The sequence below is a fragment of the Sciurus vulgaris genome (genome assembly GCF_902686455.1).
Source record: "Sciurus vulgaris genome assembly, chromosome: 5".
NCBI classification, from domain to species: Eukaryota; Metazoa; Chordata; class Mammalia; order Rodentia; family Sciuridae; genus Sciurus; species Sciurus vulgaris.
Window position 1 is genome coordinate 73,751,222 of NC_136465.1, and position 20,593 is coordinate 73,771,814.

At 49.1% G+C, this 20,593-nt stretch overlaps 1 protein-coding gene across 1 annotated transcript in view; it reads right to left on the bottom strand.

Moving 5' to 3' along the window:
- The window catches only part of CHD4 (chromodomain helicase DNA binding protein 4), a gene marked incomplete at its 3' end in the record, with an annotated part of 28,591 nt that extends 17,194 nt beyond the window's left edge, over positions 1–11,397 (bottom strand). Inside the window, 17 exon segments of the mRNA XM_079139879.1 lie at positions 204–341; positions 518–718; positions 1,193–1,384; positions 2,211–2,307; positions 2,389–2,520; positions 2,854–3,059; positions 3,179–3,382; positions 3,999–4,238; positions 4,430–4,608; positions 4,744–4,879; positions 5,128–5,255; positions 5,491–5,732; positions 5,847–5,965; positions 6,181–6,375; positions 6,593–6,714; positions 10,268–10,445; positions 11,291–11,397. Of these exon segments, the coding sequence (XP_078996005.1) occupies positions 204–341; positions 518–718; positions 1,193–1,384; positions 2,211–2,307; positions 2,389–2,520; positions 2,854–3,059; positions 3,179–3,382; positions 3,999–4,238; positions 4,430–4,608; positions 4,744–4,879; positions 5,128–5,255; positions 5,491–5,732; positions 5,847–5,965; positions 6,181–6,375; positions 6,593–6,714; positions 10,268–10,367 (2,631 nt within the window). The 5' untranslated portion in view covers positions 10,368–10,445; positions 11,291–11,397.
- Positions 11,398–20,593: the final 9,196 nt, after the last annotated feature.

Here is a 20,593-nt window from a genome sequence, read left to right on the forward strand (position 1 = left end):
CCAGCCTTTGTTTTTTGGTGCTGTGGATTCAAGCCCTAGCCTTGCAAATACCATCACCCTTTCTAAAGGCCTGGCCATCAGGAGCTATCATATGAGGAAGGAGAAAGAATTTTTCCCTTTCTTCTCCTGGGTATCCTCTTAATAAGTAGATGGTACTAAAAGACTAAAACTGAGGGCCATAAGCTCCTTCCCTGTATCCTCACCTTAGACTGATTGTTCTTCAGCCGATGGGCTTCATCCACGATGAGGCAGGCCCAATCAATAGAACCCAAGATAGCCATATCAATAGTGATCAATTCATAAGATGTCAGCAGCACATGGAATTTCACAGATGCCTCTTTCTGCACATGAAGACAACCTCATCACTACTAGTCCACTCCTCCTAATACCCTGTGGCTAGGGTATTTCCCCTCCCACAGTTATCTTTTTGCCTCACCCAGGGACCAGGCTGCAAGGAGGCAAACTGAACCTAAAGCAGCAACTTTGTCTCTAGGGTGACCTCCCTTCCATGAGATACCTTCATGCGGGACGCCTTCTTGCCGCCCCGGATGGCATTGTCTTCAAAGGAGAACTCATTTTCCCGAATGATGGCACGGCTGTCCTTATCACCCACATAGGTTACCACATACATATCTGGAGCCCACATTTCAAACTCCCGTTCCCAGTTGATGATGGTAGAAAGAGGGGCACTTACTAGGAAGGGGCCTTTGGAATGACCCTTGGAGGAAGAAAAGATGTATAGTCAGGACTGAGGACCCCATCATACCACACCCCAGCACGTACCTCTCCCCCATCCCTAGAATAAAGCGGAGGTTGGCTTGCCATCTGTATTGCTGCCCCTACCCTCACCTCTTCATCTATAAAAAACCCCTATCTACTCCTTTCCAATAAGCCATAACCCACCTTGACAGAGTGCTAAAACTCCTACCTCCTCCATTAACTCTTTTCCTATGAATTTCACCCACAATTCTGCTGACCTGACATGCATTTATTTCCCTGGTACTGAGGCTCAGTTACCCACAGCTAATTCTACCATAGCTCCACTCCCTCACGTCTTTCCCTGTGGATATGCCTATCCCTCAGCAATGTTCTTCAATGTCAGAGGCCAAATTCTTTCTTCCCCTTTCTTTCCTCAGAATGTAAGAGAAGAACGCAAAATACACCAAAAACTAAAAGCCCCTGTTTTCCTCACCTCCTTATAGAGAGAATAGAGGAAGACTGCTGTCTGTACAGTTTTTCCAAGGCCCATCTCATCAGCCAAGATAGTATCAGTGCCCTGAGCCCAGGAAAAGCGCAACCAGTTCAAGCCCTCCATTTGGTAGGGGTGCAGGGTTCCACCTGTAGCATCCAGGTACTCTGGCTGTCGCTCATATTTCACTGTTGGCTGAAGGATAAAATAGGGAAGTCAAGAGTTGTCGAGTTGGCAAGGAATTCCCTTTCTTTACTTGTCCTCACTAGATCCTGGCTAAAGTCATTAAAAAATTGGTGGTGGGGGTGGTGCGGTGGGGAGTGTAGCTCAGTGGTAAAGCACAAGGTCCTTGATTCAATCTCCAGAACCACCAATAAAAGGATGAGAGGGGGGATCCCCACTGGTTATTGCAATTTTGTGTTTTATTTAGGATCCTCCAGAACCAAGGCAATCAATTTATGGGCAGACCTGATCTTTGTCCCCCATGGATCACTAAGAAAAACATGTAAGAGATTCCCTAGCAATATAAAAATTCCACTCATCAGGAACCACTAGGTAAATAATCATATACCCCTCCTAAATTTCTTGTCCTTTTTTCCTCCCTCAAACCGAGAGCCTAGCACACACTTTATCACTGAGCTATATCCTGTAGTCCCAGATTCACTTAACCTTAACTGCCCTCAGATTATATAAATAAAACCTACAGGAATTGAATCATGAAATTAAAGGTCAGGTTCCAATATGTTTCATAAAAGCTTAGCTGCATGACCCCTCCCTAGATAACACTTCCTCAATCATATAAAATACACCTAGGTTTTATCTGATGACAAAAAGAAAAAGTAATCCTAGTATTTTCTGATTTACAAAGATGTGGGGAAATGGATGACATGAAGCATTGACAATGACTAACATTATTATTGCAGGTTGTTACTTAGAGCACAATCAATACAGTGGAAGAGACAAACTATACTGCCTAACCCAAAAATATGTACCCTTCCCTCCCTCTTCTGCCCCAACTCACATCAACCGTTGGAGTCTCAGGAGGCCTCTCCAACTTCCTTAGCTTTACCTTCTTCAGCTTCTTCCCTGGTCGTCCTTCCTCACCCCTCATTAACTCCCTAAAGAAGGAAGATATCTCATAGTTGCCTAAGATCCTTTTCAAAAGGAAGCAACTCTACTCCTCTCCCCAAATCACCCACCTGTGATTCCAATAGCTCTGCTTGAACAAATCATAGTCCTGAATCTCCACATCCTCACTCTCCCAAGATGCCTGATCATAGGGTAAGTCCCGCCACTTGATCAGGTAGTGGACATGGCCCTTCTTGTCCACACTATAAGGTCAAAAGAAAAAACCCTCAGAGTCTGAGAACAGCCTTCTTCCCCTCCCAAGTCAGCCTTGCTCTCAGAAACTAACAAAAATTTATGTTCCAAAACAGTTTAAAAGTGCCACAGGCCCCACATGTATTCAGAGTCTCTATTATACCTTTCTACCAAAAATTATCTCTAATCTATATTCTCCTATAGCTCAAATTCCAGGTTTGTCACTTATTTAAAATATAGAATGTCCTCCAAATGTAAGTTACTGGAGACCTCCATTTGCTTATTCCCTTTAGCAGGAGTCTCCCGTGGATATACTGCCTACCTCCATTGGGCCCAGCTGGTACCTGTGGTTGAGGATTCGGTGGATCATCATCCACTCAGGTTTTATCCCATAGCGATAGAAGCGTTCTTCCATCTCTGCAAATTTAGGGTCCTTGTTCTTTCGCTTTCGGCTCTTCTCTTCATCACCACCAAAGTCTCCAGAAGGTGGCTCATCCATATCATTCTTCCGCTGATAGTTTCGAAACATTACCTGACAATGCAGCTCCAACTAAGAGCAAAAGAGAAAATAAGACATGGAGGAGCTGCATCCACTCTCTCTATTCACAACTGTTTTCACACTACCTTCTTAATTGAAGCTCCCACATCTCCAGGCTGTCCCGAACTTACCTGCAGTTCAGACACCCAGGAGCAGTGCCAGTAAGACATGCCTTGCCATTTTACAAAGAACTGTCGCTCTGGTCGCCCTTCCAAGGGCTTGGGGGAGGGAGTATTGGGATCAGCATCTGGAGGCCGAGGCACTGGTGTGGGCGATGGTGGCTGACCCCACTTCCAGATTAGAATCTTCTGTACTTTGCCCTTCAGAGCTGGACACTAAGAGAAAAAGGGATGACAATCCTAATTCATAACCATGGGGAAGAGATGATACAGCCTATGGCCTCAATCTTGTCAAAGGATTATTAAAATCCCATTTCAAGTAAGATGTAATCCCAGGACCCTCGTAGGTAAGGGATACTAGAATTTTCTCTCCATTCTGAACTTTCTCCAGGATTTGTGTGACACCATCATTCCTATCTGCTTAATAGAGCCAGTAGCTAGACTTAACAATAAAACAGAACAATCAGACACAGAAAACCCACAGACCAGAAGCCCAGCATCTCTCTTAAGTAATCTAAAAGTAGTAAGTAGCCCTACTAAAAACATTTAAGCTACTAAGACTGTAAGGCAGGACATCAGACAAGGATAGATGTTCTGTTATAACACTATTTCATCCCTCCTAAGAGTGCTGGCAAGACATTACTTCTCTGTTTGAAGTTAGTTCTGTATTTTCCCAGGAAAAGATGTCCCAAAACTATATGAAGAAGGAAAAGACCAGTCTCAAAGCTAAAAAGTTCATAATTCTTCAATGACCTCTGCTGTACCTCAGTCTTCACAATGCCTGCACATGGGTGTTAACCCTTCTGCTAGACTACACAGGTTAGTTACTCACCGTACAACGGGGACAGAGCCATTCACCATTGGGGATCTCTGGCAGTGGAGGGTTCAGGCAGTGGATGTGGTAGGAAGAAGGGCAGGTGTCACAGCAGAGCAGTTCCCCCCCATCCTTGCAGACTCGACAGAATTCCATGTGGTGATCATCCTCCTCTTCAGGATCTCCCCCAACCTCTTCTAGGATCTCCTCACCCTCAGAATTGTCTTCTTTAGCTTCCCACTGGATGCCCTCTTTCTCCTGTAGTAAAGGATACAGATTCAGATTATTATCTCCCCACCCCCAACCCCCAAGTCAGAACTCACTGCCCATGGTTTCTCTGGATGCTTTCCAAAATTCACAACCAATACCACCACCATTTCTATTTCCACCCAGGCCTTCCTACCCTTTGCCTTATGGGTGCCTAGTAGCCACAGTGGTCAGGTACTCACGCAGTGTGGGCAGCTCCACTTGCCCTCTGGGGCCTTCTCCATGTCCGGATCCAGGCACACCATGTGGTAGGCTCGGGGACAGGTATCACACAGGATGATTTCACCGCCTTGCTGGCACACCTCGCAATAGTCCTGGTGGTCTGTCTCATAACCATCCACAGCAGTCACCTCCTCCTCGCCTGGGCAAGGAAGAGGGAAAGCCCAGTTATTAGAAAAAAACCACCTCCCCCCCCAACCCCTATCTCCTAAGGGAGATTCTTTCCCAACCATTTCCAACTCATCCCATCACGCATATATACAGAAAATAAACACACCTTTCTTTTTCTTTTTAGTGGTTCGGAGTTTCTTGCGGCTGCGGCTACTGCGACTGGTGGAACCATCAGAAACAGAATAGCTATTGATACTGGCATCATCGAAGTCAGATTCCACATCTAAGTCGTCATCCTCACTCTGGCAAAATGAAAAGGAATAAGGTTAAAAGTTCAAGCCAAGGGGAAAGACAGTGGAGAGAGCCTCGCTGCCGACAATGGGAGTACCAGAATCCCAGCAAGGACTATGTAGAGGAAACCTTGTCACACCTGCCTAAGGCCAACTCCCCACATTCTTCTGTTCCTACTATATGGAAGACTCTGATGGAAAGTAACATCTTTTCTACTACACACAGCTCCTCCCACCCAAAGGGAGGGCCAGGTTCTCACCGAGGATCTTTTACGCTTGGAACCAAAACCCCCCAGCTTGATCTTCAGGGGAGCTACTTTCTTGGGTTTAGGCTTCTTGGCATCAGGTACACGAGGGCTGCCCTTGGGCTTCCTCCGAGCATTGGGACCTAAAATCAGGATAGACCTAAATATGTATCATAGCGCAAATTATAGGGAAAATAAAATTTTTACTTAAGCTTACTTCAACATGTCCAGCCTCCCAAATTTCCCTCCTAAATCCAAGGCTCATTGCTCACTCCTCTGTCCTACATTAAGGTTAACATAAGAGCATTCCCAAGCTTTCTCTATCTTTGACTTCCTAAGCCCACACTAGCTCCTCCCTCCCACAGCACCACATTTCACCTTTGCCCTCCTTGGTCTTGGCCTTGCGAATAGGCACCTCCACAGGGGGAGGTGGTGGTGCAACCTCAGTGGCTGTCACCATGCTCTCCACCACAGCCACAGCTGCTGCCGCTGCTGCTGCCACTGAAGCCCCAGAACTGCCTTTGAAGGGATTGTTGGTACTGAACTCACGCCACTTTGCACCCAAAACCATCATCATCTTGGACACAGCAATCTTAGGGTTTTTGGCAGCAATGAGGGGTCTGGTAGCAAAATGGACAACAGAAAAGAAGAAAATGTTTAGGAATAAGAAAAGAAAGGCAGAAAGAGATTATAAAAGGACTGTCCTCCCCCACCTCCCATCCCTTCAGGCCTACCGGACAAACTGGCTAAAGGCCTTATAGTTGGTGAGAGTACGATAATCCTCCTCTGAGAACACATGGTCAATGTCTTCCATGCCCCAGTCTTCCAGGAGCTGAGCAGAGGACTTAGGCTCCTGCAGAGAAAGCACAATAAAGGGTCTTCCACCAAGTGCCCACACTTGCTAAAGGAATTAGAGCTGAAATTATAGCTTGCAAGACCAGGGTAAGAGAGCTAAGCGGAAATGATTATAAATGGTTGGAAGGAACATAATCTTAAGGGGCAATAGAGGGTCTCTGAAACCAATGACAAAAGCTAACTGCACAGAAAACAAAATGGAAGTCCAGGCACCTTTGAATCATCATCATCATCATCTTCCTCCTCCTCCTCCTTCCGTTTGGATTTGCTCTTTTTCTCTTTCTTAGGTCCAAGCTTCTTCTTCTTCTTCTTGCCAGGAGTATAGTCGCTGCCCTCACTGTCTGAGCGCAGAGCCACCTCTTCCTCCTCCTCCACAAACTCTGGCCCCTCCCCAGAGCTGTCCCCCAGCTGCCGGCATAAGAGCAAACGCTGGAGCAGGGAAGGGGGGGGAGAGGGAGACAGACACACACATGCTACACACATGCTGACCTCAGGACAGCCCTAAGGCTCATCCCCAGGACCTGGCCCACCACTCCAGAGGAAAAAACAAAGGCCTTCAGCCCTTCCGCCTTTCTCAGACTTCCTCCCTTCTTCCTCTCATTCCCCATAACAGTCACCCACTCACCTCCTTTTTTTGGCGCTTGCTCTTAGGAATTTTAGGGTCCCGAGGTTTCTTAGGCTTTTTCTTCTTCTTGAGCTTTGGAGTCTCTGCTTCTGACAAATCCTCCTCTGGGTCCTCTTCATTTTCTACACACATTTGCCAAAGAGTGGTCAGCAGGGAAAAGAACAACAGCAAAAGGTTAGGGCCTAATCCTAAGGGCTTAGATTTTATTCCCCACCTCTCGTCCCAGATTCCTCTGAAGAGAATTGCTATACTCTCTACAGAAGGAAGCTGATACCCAGGACAAAAACAGACAAAGAGAGAGCTGTATATACCCGAAATAGGCCTGCCAGGCCAGACCAGACCCACCTCGGGCAGCTGTCCAGGCCCCTGCCTCCTCTCCCCGCTCCTCCAGCAGCCCTCTAGATGTTCAGCAGCATAGCTGAATCAAGCTGCCTAGTGTTCACCAAACAAGAGAACTAGATCCAGGTCTCTTGCAACTGCCCACCAAGTCTCTAAACCAGGGGATGGGAATGGAAGGTCCTGCCCAGAAGGCAACAAGCAAAGAATATACACTCACCACATTCCCAGAACAATGCCAAATTTTGGGGTTCCAAAAACACCACCCTTTTCTAACCCCTTTGGGGTCGTCACTGCTCAAAACAATCAGAATCTCCCAGCTCCAGGTTCACTTGCCAGCTCAACCTCATACCCACTCCCAAACACAATTTTCTTTCTCCATCTCTAGCCTACTGTTCCTTCCAGATTCTCCTGGGTCAGGAGCCTCTTCTCCCTAGGGGCCCAAATCAGCCCAGCTGTCACCATCTTCCTCCCTCCCAATCCTCCTCCCATCTGGCTCCACCTCCTCCCCTGGCTAGAAGCACACACAAAGCCCAGGGTAACACTGAGAGCTCCTGGGCAGGGATAGGTGGGAAGGGGCACAGAGGGGGAGGAGAAGGCCAGAAGGCAGCTTCCTTTGTAACAGACATTCACACCAGCACACCAGCTCCCTCCTCCCTCTCCTCTCTCCCTCTTCCCAAGCCACCCCCGCCCAAGGGGAGGGGGGTGTGGAGAAGGGAGTGGAGAGAAGAAGGGAGTGCCTCACCCACTGAGGAGAGGGAAAATGGCTCCTGACCGCAGAAGCCAGCCCAGGGCACCCAGCTGCCAACATAGGACAGACAGGAAGTGGCAGGGGAGGGGGGCGGGGTTGACAGAGGTAGCCAGGGAAAGACAGCCCTTACAGAAGACTTCCCAAATTATTACCTGGTCCCAGGTCTAAACGCCACCAATCTCAAACACTTACTCTGGGATGACACAGTTTACAAGAGGTCACCCTAATTCCTCAGCAAGGAACTCAAGAAAACCAAGACAAATGTGAATGGTAATACTATGTCAGGGACTATGTTACTCCCTCAATACAGTAAGTTTTTCATATCATCAGAACTAAGATTTAACAAAAGTTCAGTGGTGCTATGGTCAGAGCATACAGCCTTCTCCCCAAACTGCAGATACCCAAAAGAGTTAGCTTGAGGACTGGGAGACTACAAGAGACTGCAAGAAGTCTCAAGGCTTGGTTTCATCAACCCGCCTCACAAAGTCCTAACCAACATATGGAAATCACGTCCACACCAAAAAAAAAAAAAAAAAAAAAAAAAGTAACAGTACTTAGTGATGGAAAACAGTATGTTTCCTTCAATTCCACACATACTCTTAGCTCCTGACCCCAAGAATTATCCCTAAAATGTCTCTAGCTCCACCCTTCCTGAGCTAGACAGATATTAGGGAACATGAGACATGAGGCTGGACAAAGCACTATCGGCCTCCTGCTTCTTACTGGGCTCAGGATCAGGTCAGGCACAAGAAAGCCCCTCCCATTCCCCTGGGAATGGAGCACCAGCCTGGATCTCACCAGAAAGAATCATTTTCTTAAGGGCTTCTTCCTAGTAATCCCCATGTCATCCCCCAATCAGTTCTTCCTCTTCATCTCCATGAAAGCTAGAAGCAGAGACAAGGATAAACCCATAGAGGTAAAGCTCCACACACAACCCTGAAACCTCTCAGGAAAATAATGTACTGAAATGGTAAGCAGCAAACTGGCTGAAATACAGAGCAAGATTTGGGAAAGGGGCAGGAATGGGTGTGGCAAATGGAAAAAACTGGGTCATACTACAGCTTGGGGCAGAGTTCAACCTGGGAGCTTACATAGCTCCTGGTCAACTAGGGGATAAGGGGACAGACCCACACCAAGGGACTAATGGGAGGCCAAGATAGGGAACCAACATCGGCTAGAGAGCACTACTACTACTACTCACACCCCTCACAGAAAGGATAATAGGAAGGTAAGCCTTCCCCTTACCACCACCACCACCACCCTGCCCCCACCTCAGGTTAAGGGCACAGAAATCTGCCACCCTACACCTGACAGTGATGAGACAAGACTAAATTCCTTATCCCGACAGCTGAAGACTCAGTATCGAGACTGACCGCTCTCTTAAATGGTTTCAGGTTGAAGTGAAGAATTCCAAGTTAGAAAAAGTCAAATGTGAAAGTATTTCTCCCAGACCACCTCAACTTCCAGCTGGAGCTAAGAGAGAAGGCAGAAGTGAAAGACGTTTGATGAGAAACAAAAACAGGACCAGCAGGCTCCCAAATGAAAAGTAGAAGCAGAGAAGATTAAAATATGGCACATAGAAAAAAAATTCATAAAAAGCTAGCAGCTAGGAAGAAAAAGGTCAAGTTAACAAACAGGAGACTTGGTGACTTAGCTAACTAAAAGGCTTTGAGTAAGGAAAGAAGCCAGAGAGAGACATTCACTTACAAGCATGACATCAACTATCATTTGAGGACATACAGGACTACTCCAATCAGGCAGAATGGTTATAACCATACGGGTCTGGCCAGTCCTCAGAGCCACTCCAAAACATCACAATCCTTAACACACCTACACAAATGCAAAGCACCACCAACCCAAACCCCAGGCACACAGAAGCAGAAGCCTTCAGGAAAAGCAGCCAGGATTATGTCCACTCACCAAGGAAAGAGAGGTGCCCTCCCTTCTTCTGCCCCTCCTTACTAGGCTATTATATTACATCCTCCCATAGCCCCCATCACTTCCCTACTCAAAACATTCCAGCAATCTGCCTGGCTAAAAGCGCTCTAGATCCGCTAAGGAGCGCGATTCAAACTTCACACAGTTGAAACTGCACAGAAAACCGGTAACTGATCAGAAGCTAAAAATAATCAGATAGAGAGTAACCAGTACTCCCTCTTTCCTTTCCACAGCAGCAACCACAGGATCGACTAACACGGATGCCAGGCTGGGCTCCTCCAACAGAAATCCTCAACGCCCCCTACCACCCCCAAATAGCTTCCAAGGGTCCCAGCTATCTGCGATCCTCCAAGGACCAGCACTAGGTAATGCTTGCCAGCCTGGAGAGCTCCCTCAACTGGGAACTGCAGAGCATTCCTCAAGACAGACGAGTGCAGCCAGCTTGCATCTGGGTCCGCGGAGCCCAAGAGGCACATGGCTTCCACCCCGCTCCCACAAGAGCTCCGCAGAAGGGAACCACTCCCTTCGGATGCCCTCCACCTCCGCGGCTCTGCACAGAGCTGGGCAAGCAACACAACCCTGCCTCATTAAGTCACTAGGGAGGGCCCAAATGCCTCCTTCCTGCCCTGGGCCCTTAGGAAAGATGTTACCTGGGTGGGGTGGGGGTAAGCTGTTGTTCAAAAGTGCATCCATATCCTCCTCCTCACTGCCCGCTGAGCAGGGGGACGGGGAGCCCAGGCCCGACGCCATCCCCTTCCGCTCCGGGCCAGGGAATTGGCCCAGCTGCTCCTGCCTGCGGCCTGGGGCCCTCTACACTGGCCCGAGTCACTGTGCGGGGGAGGGGGGAGAGAAAGAGAACAGTCAGTGACGCGCACTGCCCCCCTCCCCCACACCCACCCGCTCTTTCCGCCCCCCACCCCAGTCACCCTAGCAGGGCACCCGAACCACTCAGGCTGAACTTAGTTCCACACTCCTCGGGGGCAGCCCGGAAGCCGGCTCCCCAACAGAAGCCCCCACGAAAAGAGGGAGCTACGGCCCCGAGGGCAGGCTGGTGCAGGCGTGGGGAGGAGACACCGGGCTGGACCGAGCCGGGTGTGACGGGGGGAGGGGGTCCGAGTGGCCGCGGCGCGGGAGGGCCAGGGGAGGCGGCAGGCGGCAAGGCGCTCGGGGACACAAGGTCACTTGGGGGTGGGGGGGCGCCTCCCTGCGCCCGGGGAGGGGCCAGTCCCCAGACAGGGCAGCTCTCCAAAGGCTGTCCTCTGGGACAACTCAGGTTCTCCTCCGGAACCGCGGGGACCAGGGGGCGTGGAGGCTCGGGAGCTCTGGGGGTCCCGAGACCGGGACGCGGGGGCAAGAGAGGTCCCACTGGGGAAGGGGGCTGGGCCACGTGTCCTGGGGGGCAAGAGAGCAAAGGGCGAGGGGGCGGGCGCCGGGTATTGTGGAAGACCAAGGCCGCAAGGGTCGCGGGGAGCAAGACTCCGGCAGGAGTAAGGCGGGGGCTGGGGAGGAGGCCCGGCACCCCGCAGGGAAGGAAAAGGAAGGGCCGGCTCCTCCGGGCAGGGGGCGGTCCGCGGGGTCAGAGGACGCCTGAAGAAGGGACAGGTGAAGGAATGACCCTCGGGACTTGCCGGGCTGTGGGGGGCGTCTCTCTGGGGACCCCACGCTCTCCTCACCCCAGAGCCGCCGCAGGTCGCCTGGGTCCGGCCCGGTGTCACTCCCGCTCCGGCTCCTCCTCGCCGCGGCCGAAGGGGGGAAAATGGCTCCGGCTCCGGCGTCGCCTCTTAAAGGGCCCGAAACACCGGCCGGGAAATCCCACCGCACAGGCCCCGCCCCCCCACGGACAGCCCATAATAACCTCAACCAACTCCAACCCCCCCCCCTCCACTACCGCCACCCTCCTCTCTAGGTCTCCCGGGCAACCCCCGCCCCCTCGTCGCTCAGGCAACCATTGGCCACGCCCCCTCGAGCGCGCGCGCGCGTGTCACCCGGGCAACCGCCCACCTCCTGGCCATCCCATAATACACACGGACACCCCACATACACACTCCCCGCCCCCCCCTTCATACACATATACTAAGGGTGCTGCTGACATAATATTGCAGACCTTTCACAACTAACCCTCTCTCCATCCCTGACATCCCATAATAACCATCCTTTGCCAACTTCTTCACTCTTGGCCCTAATGCTAACATCCCATAATAATTCGTCACCCCTCCCTCCTCCTGGCCATCCCATAATAAGCACCCCTCCCGGCACTTGAGCCTCATATCCCATAATACTCACCCCATCCCCCACAGACATCCCATAATAACCACCCTTCATCCGCCCCCAGTTTGATATCCCATAATAGTCATAAACTCACCCCCAACACACACATACTACAACAACGGACATTCGGCCTCTTCCCACACACGTCCAGTAATTATCAGTCTCCCACTTTCTATAGTGACATCCCATAATAACCAAACCCCTAGAACTGCCCTCAGTCCCTGCAGGCTAGGGTCTAGATGCTCACAACACTACCCCCAGCTTTTCCTTCTAGCTCATGGTCCATAATAGCCACTCCTTCCCTATCAAAGAGAAACCCCCTAATGATCAGTAGTCCTACAGATGGACACCTGAATCTCCTTTCCCCTAAACACTGGGAAAATATCCCATAATCATTTTATTCATCACCCACACCTTGACATCCCATAATTTCAATGAGCCCATGGTCAACCAGACATATACTGTACTACTCCCAACACAACCTAGTGTCACATCCCATAATATTTTATCTCCACCAGCCTGATAGTTTTCCAGTCAGGCATCCCATAATATTCATATTTATACCTCCCCCCATCTCCAGAAGCTGTCAGTCTGTTCCAACACCCAGAACAGACAGGGTGGGGCAGGCTACCCACACTGCCCTGTCCCTGCCCCCATTCGGACACACCTAATATTCTCTTTCTGGGCCAAAGCAGTAACCTGGCCTAAAAACTTTCTTGATGTCCAGGACCCTAGGTCCCTCATCTCATCGTTTTCAGACACTCAGGCTGAGAGCCAACTTGGGGTACCACCCAATCCCACCAAAATCCAGGTATATTCCAGATGCTCTTAAATTTTGAATAAGAACAACCCAATACCATGCTAATCCTTTGCATAAAGTTTAAATTACCCCAGAGCATCCCATAATAATTACAAACTTCCATTCACAGACTATTTCTCAACATTCCAGTAGTCCTGTCCCCAGCTGTCCCCCCCACACCAATTCAGGAACCATTCATCAATGCCTCCAGGCTACTCTTATGGATGGGTATCGCACCATGACCTTAACTGAGGATCCTGTTATATGCACATCAGGAGCTCAACCCTGCTCTTCCTCTACTCACCACTGCTCACATTCATTCAACATATGTTGACAGAGTACCTAGCAAAGCACAGAGCTGGGCACTGTGAAGAATGCAAAGAAGACACTGGTACCTCCCTCCAGGAAGCATAAACAACCTAGCAAACTATGATACAAGATAGAATGTCTGATGTCAAGGGAGAACTACTGAGTGCCATTTCCCAAAGTCCTGTCACAGAGAATAAAGCAAATCCTAACTGGTCTCAGGAGAGATCATATCCCAGTAGAGTTCTTGGTAGTCTTTCTAGACGCTGGAAAGTATTCCAAAAGGATTTACCAGTATAAATGGCAGGTCAAAATAATCTCTGGTTTCCTACATTCTAAGGGATTTTGATTGGCAGTGTTCATCTATCCAATATTTCTAATACTGAAATCCTGTAATATCATCATGTCCTTCCTTCTTGAAAGACTCATCAATATGCTATAATTGTTACCCTCATTCCTTTTGTTTTAATTCTTTGTTGTTGCTACCCTCATTCTTTCTTTATTACTTACAACTATTACTACTATTACTATTATTATTCTAGGTATTGGGGATTTAACTCAGGGATGCTTTGCCACATCTCCAGTCCTTTTTATTTTTTTTAGACAAGGTCTCAGTAAGTCACTTAAGGCCTCAATAAATTGCTGAAGCTGGACTTAAACTTGCAATCCTCCAGCCTCAGCCTCCCAAGTCACTGGGATTATAGGCATGTACCACCATGCTCAGCACTACCCTCATTTTATTTTATTTATTTATTTGTGTGTGTGTGTGTGTGGTGCTAGGGATTGAACCCAGGGCCTTGTGCATGTGAGGCATGCACTTTACCAACTGAGATATATCCCTAGCCTGCTACCCTCACTCTTGAACACCAAATTCTGCTCCCCCTCAATGTTTCATATTTTTCATTTCCCATTTTATAACCTGAAGTCTCATAATACCTCCAACTGCCCTCATCTTTATCCTGTTTTAGGCCCTCTTTTCCATCTTCTTAAAAAAAAAAAAACTTAGTGGTTTAATGCTCACCATTTTCTCCTCCACAGGTACAGGTCAACATTCCAGGAAGACTTTCTCACTCAGTTATACCAAGAAGTAGCCTTCCAATGTATACCATCCCCATCCTTAAATGCACCTTCCTTCCAGCCACCCAGGAAATTGGCTCTAGAGAGTTGAAGGAGCTCAAACTTAGAACCCTTTGGCCCACAGAGGACCTGAGCCCATCAGCTTGTCACCTTTCCCTCTTTCTGAACCCCAGAGAATTAGGCCTTGGGTGAAAACCAATGTTCCCAGACCACCACCTTGCTGCCCTTGACCCCCACGTCAGAGACAGTGTCTCCCTCTGCTCTCATCTACCTTTTTCACACGGTCCCAAGACCTATGGAAATGGGACGAGTTGAAAAAAAAAAAAAAAAAATGTCCTTCCTGATCATAAGTAAATAGGAAGGACCACAAAATCTCTGAATTGCACTGTTTGTATCACTTCCCTAGAGAAAGGGCCTGGCCAGATGACGCTCCCCTCTCTTAGATCCAAGGGACTAGAGAACTGGCAAGGAAAACTGAGTTGGAGAGAGTGAAGAAAGCTGGGAAACAACAGTCCCTTGCTCCCAAGCAGGGTCCCAGTGATACCGACAAGTCTTCCCACCAGCTCCTGCCTGATTCTATGTAAACACCAGCATTCCACATTTAACTCTCATCTCATTTTGGAATTGGAACTGGAGTTTTCAGCATCAAAAACCTTAAGTCTGGCCAAAAGCCCTCACTGTCACCTTTGAAGTTCATGTTTTCTTTTTTCCAATATTCACTTCATCTTCCCGGACCATCCTCTTGCTGTGTTCATTGTGGTATGCCAGACATTTCTCCCATTCTGCAGGCTTCCATAGTCGTCCTCATTCAATTCTCTTGATACCAAGATTGGGCCCCATTTGCCAAGTGCAGTGGTACACACCTATAAGTAATCACAGCTACTTGGGAGGGAATGTAGAAACAGAAGGATCACAAGTTCAAGGCTAGCCTAGGCAACTTAGGGAGTTGCTGACTCAAAAAAGGGTGGTGGAGATAGCTCAGTAGTAGAGTAGAGCACCCCTGGGTTCAACCCCCAGTTCAGAAAAAAAAAAAAAAGGGGGGGGGGGGTCCCATTCACTTATCCAAACCTTCCCCTGAGCTCATGCTGATGAAATTTGTCGTCCACATCAGGGAGGCAGCAGCTGTTCTAAGAAAACAATGTTGGGTATACTTCCTTTCCATGAAATTTCTCCTTTCTACAGTTGCCAGATATCTATTAGGCCTTCTTCTATCCCCATTTCTCTCGGGAATCCAGTCCATCCCTGGGCCTCAAATTCCCTTCTGAAGTATCTCCATCTGCCCCAGATCCATATATATATATATATATATATATATATATATATATATAAATAAAATATGTACCACATTATCACAGTGATTGATGAATATGAACCAATAAGAGAAGTTATAAGTCGATAGTCACAGCCTCTTAGCTGTGGTTCAAAATACTCATACCCTCTGTCCACCACACTACACTCCCTCTGACTCTACCTGTGCAGTTCTACTCATCCATTCATCTGCTTCTCCTACTTCCTGCCTCTCCCTAATAACACCACAAGGAAAAGTTTAAGACCCTGCCTCTCTCCTTGAGCTCCAGAGAGGGCCAGGATGTATGTATGTGTGTTGATTTTGTGGTCTTTATGCTTCTGTGCCTCGTGCTTCCTACTCTGGCCCCATGCTACCCTCTCAGAAAAATTATAAATAAACCATTAGAGCCACTAGCATGATTGGCCTACAGAGACTAAGGGTGGCATAATCTTCTAATTAAAGTACCCAAGGGGGCAACCTCTCTAGCCAGTTACCTTAGAGTTCTGTTTCCATCCCATGGTACTGATGAACCTAGAATAACACTCCAAGGGGAGGGGACTGTCCTGGAGTTTTCAACATACACTCTATAATTCCTCATCTTACACCTCTGTTCTCTGTAAACCTGAAAAACTGCTCATCAGAGATCCAAGGGGCCACAGTGTTCTGCTCTGTCAGGAAAGAGAATTTGGGAAAACAACAGAGGGAAGAAAGGCCACAATGACAATGCACAGTGATGGCTAGATAGGATGCAGACCATGCAGGGCATAAGGGATGACTTTTGTCCCTCAGGAGTCAAGCCAGTATCTGTTCTCTGAGCGTGACTGCATTCCAGTGCTGGATCCCCTCTCTGTGAACTGTGGTCCCAAGGCTCAAACCCAGGAAGGGGAAGATGAAGGACAGTTCTTGAGTATTGTGGTCACTACCTTTGATGTGCAACCCAGTCAGGACCTGGGAGTTCAGAACCTGGACTTGGTAGTGCTCACAAACTGGGGGAAGGACCCAAGGTTCAGATTTGGCTAGGTGCAGCCCGCCCCAGGGGCCCCTTCAAACAGCTGTCACCAAAGAAACCTCTCTAGCCAGTTACTCTTGCCAGGCCTCAGGCCTGGCTCCAGGGCTCACCCACCCTCCCTGCTCCTTCCCTCCCTCTTCCTTCCTTTCCCTTATCGTCCCCCCCCACCCCCCAAGAGCTTTACCTACCCAGGACAGCCCCACCCAGCTGCGCAGGGCGCATCCCATAATAATCCTCCTCACTAGACCCTACCCCCCCAAAAGAGAGGCGGCCATCCCATAATAGCCACCCACAAGAGACATTCCGCGGTGACCGCCCCCTCCCTGCTGAGCTGCTGGGAGCAGCCATCCCATAATAGCTGGCCGCCTGTTTTACTGGTTACTGCTGTGGAGGGAGCTGGAGAGGAAATGGAGGGGAGGGGGGAGGGGAGGAGGATCAAGGGCCCCCACTTTGTGGGAGGGAGGGAGAAGTGGAAGGAGAGTGGGATAAGGGGTTAGGAAGCAAAAGATGACGTACAGGTGGGAGTTGGAAGCCACTGGCCATCACAACCCTGCTGTGGTCTTTATTCCCATTCCTCAGGGGCTACCTTTTCTCCTCCGCACCCTGAAGGGACGTGGCTGCTAGTTAGGGAAGATGCCTAGGATGGGTTCAGGTGTCCAAGTGTGTGTGTGTGTGTGTGTGTGTGTGTGTGTGTGTGTGTATGTGTGTGTGTCTAGGGAGATGAATTTCAGGTGTTCCCTTTGGGCCCTTGGACGGAGGAGGCTGACCTTAGGATGGTGAGAGACTAAGGGGTAGGGGGGTTGGAGAAGAGCTCTTCAAGCCCTCCCCATTCTGCACCACCATCCCATAATAATCCCCCCAGCCCCACTCCCCCTCCCACACACGACATCCCATAATATCTTCTGGAGAAGCAGTCCCCGCAGTAGGTACAAAGAGCTATCCCATAATAAGCTCCCCCACCCCCACTCACCACCCCCCCAACTTGGCCCCCCCCTCAGTCACATGCAGCCGGTGCCATCCCCCGCTGCTCCCCCCTCTGGCCACCGAAGGCCTTGCCAACCCATAATACTCTTGCCTCTGGTCGCAGGAGGCCTCCAGCCCATAATACTCCCTTCCACCACCACCCCCCCTTCCCGCCCCGCACCCCTTCCTCCCGCCTCCAGTTGGAGCCGGGCCTCACCAGCCCATAATATTCCCCAGTCTCCTAAGGCTGTTCCAGCCCATAATACTCTCCCTGTCTCCTAAGGCCTCTGCATCCCATAATACTGCCAGACGCCTGACCTGTGGGCCAAACCCCAGCCCGTTCCACACATCGAGGCTGTGTCAGCGCCGCTGGTCTCCCTCCCTGTCCCTCCTCCCTCCCCCGGTCGGCGCTTTCCCTCCCAGGCTGTCTCCCGCCCTCCTGCCCTGGGCCCCTCTCCTGGCCCCACCCCGTGCCTGCCTGGCCCTTGCGTCCCCTCCAGCCTCCTCCCTCGCCCTTTCTCCATCTCCTGGGTCTTCGTCCTATCCCCTTCCTCTTCCTTTCATGCACTTCTCCACCTACTTCTTAGTCTGTGGGATGGACATCAGCCTCATGGGGAGAGAGTGCCCCCAGAGGGCAATGGACCAGTCACTGCCCCTGAAGACTGCCTGCTTGACCCAGCACCATGGAAACGTGCCCAGCCTGCCTCCTCCCCAGTTCCCCTGGCCCTAGCTCTGATTGCTGGCAGGGCTCTGTCTGGTGACGATTCACCTGGAACCCTTGCTACCTTCCAGAAGCAAGGGCATCACAAGCACCATCTGGGCCCCATACCCTCATTGGAAAGATGGCTCCCGTTTATGGGGTTTCTAAAATGCCTTTCAAAGGTATTTCATCTCATTGACCCTCACCACCACCCAAAAAGCAGATGATACAAGCTCCATTGCACAGAGGAGAAAACAGAGGCTCAGGGAGGTTAATTGGCCAAAGACACATTGCCAAGAATTGACAAAGTTGAAATCAGTATCCAGATTTTTTTGATTTCAAGGTTCTGAGAGTCTTTGGTTTTCCCAAAGCCTAGTGAGCGTGAGTAACTTCACTTTCCAGTTCAAGTCCTCGGGAAGTAATAGCATGATGAGAATTACCTCCAGCCTCTCTTTGTCTCCAGGGCCTCCTGAAAGAATGGAGAAGGCTGGCCTGGTGTGAGATATACCTCCTCTTTCCCATTTCTTCCTTGGGATCCCAGGTGGCAAGCAAGCTCACAAGGATTCTCCTTAAGATAGTCAAGACCAAGAATGTAACATCTCTGCCCTCCTTTGGGAACCTTATTTCTGTCCTGGGTCACCTGACTTTGTTGTACTTCCAGACCAATGATTGATACTCTCTAATTACTTTCATCATGTGGAGGCATCATCTTATAGAGAAGACCTTGAAAACCAAGAGATTATTTCCTTCTCAGTTAAGTTGATGGACAATTAACAGTGCTGCGTATGCCAGACCTGGTGGAGCAGCTGGAGAGACTGAGACAGGAGGATCATAAGTTCAAAGCCAGCTTAGGCAATTTAGTGAGGCTCTAAGCAACTTAGTAAGACCCTGTCTCAAAATAAAGAATAAAAAGGGGAAACCAAAAAAAAAAAAAAAAAAAAAAAGAATAAAAAGGGGCTGGTTATGTGCCTCTGGGTTCAATTCCCCAGTACCCCCCCCCCCCAAAAAAAAAAAGTGCTGGGGAGGGAGTCATGCCCACTGCATTAAGTCTAAAGTGTCCTGCCTGCGTGTACCACAGACAGGCTATTCCTTCCTGGGCCCTCAGTGGGGTGTGTTTAGGACCCAACACAATTGGTACCGTGGGTGAGCCTAGTTCTCAGACTCCACCCAGCTACAGTGTGTCCTGCCTAGGGTACTGAAGCTGATGTAAAGGAAAGGGCAGTGTGCATGGAGGAAGAGCAGGGCAAAGATGACACCACAGATTCAAGGTGAGAAAAGCAATTGAGAGAGGTGGCTTTTATCAGGTGAGGAGAGACAAGGATACCAAGGGTGGATGTAATAGAGCCAGGGATAGGGAGGAAAGGATGATAAAATGTGCTGCAAGGAGTAGGAGTTTAGGAGCCAAATAGAGACTCAACCATTGCCAGGTTGTATAACCTTGAGACTTAAAATTCTCCCTAGTGTGTCATCTGTACAGTAGGGATAATCATCATCCCTAACTCAGAGGGTTATTATAATAATTAAATAAAATGCAGCATCTGAAATCCTGGCATATAGAAAACACACACACACACACACACACACACACACACACACACATATACACACACACAAACATTGGATTCAAGTGATTCTCCTGCCCCAGCCTCCCAAATGGCTGGGACCACACACAGATGTCTGCCACTACATCTGACCATGAAATTTTTTTTTTTTTTGGTACTGGGGATTAAACTCAGGGGCACCCAACCCCAGTCCTTTTTTGTATTTTATTTAGAGACAGAGTCTCACTGAGTTGCTTATTGGCTAGCTTTGAACTCACAATCCTCCTGCCTCAGCTTCCTGAGCGGCTGGGATTACAGGCATGCACCACTGTGCCCAGCTGACCATAAGAATATTTTAAAAACCTTTAATGCTCTTCCTTTTTATCCTCCTCCTTCCTTGGATTTTTCTAGACCTTAAATGGGACAGCCCCAAAGTATAGGTGTGTGCTCTGGATTTCCCACATCTTGCCTCCATCTTATTTTTATTTATTTATTTTTTTTAGTTGTAGATGGACACATTAATTAGTTTATTGTTTTGTGGTACTGAGGATCGAACCCAGTACCTCATGCATGATAGGTAAGCGCTCTGCCAATGAGCTACAACCCCAGCCCTCCATTTTATTGCTTACAAATAATTGGGAATCCTGTGAAAATGTCAGTGGTACAAGTTTTTTGGTTTTATCTTGTTTCCCTTTGGTATCAGGGACTGAACCCAGGGGCACTTAACCACTGAGCCACATCCCCAACCTTTTTTATTTTTTATTTTGAGACAGGGTCTTGCTAAGTTGCTGAGGCTGGCTTTGAACTTGGGATTCTTCTATTTCACAACCTCCCGAGATGCTGGGATTACAGGTGAGTACCACCATACTTGACTACAAGTTTTCTTAAACCTCCACAGCCTGTTATGTGTCAGGTTCTGTTTATTCCCCTCTGCCTACAATATTTCCTTGATCTATTCTTCTCTTCTCATGATAGAAACCCTTTGGCCAGGGCTTTTAATGTCCACCAGGGCTTTAACACCAGAC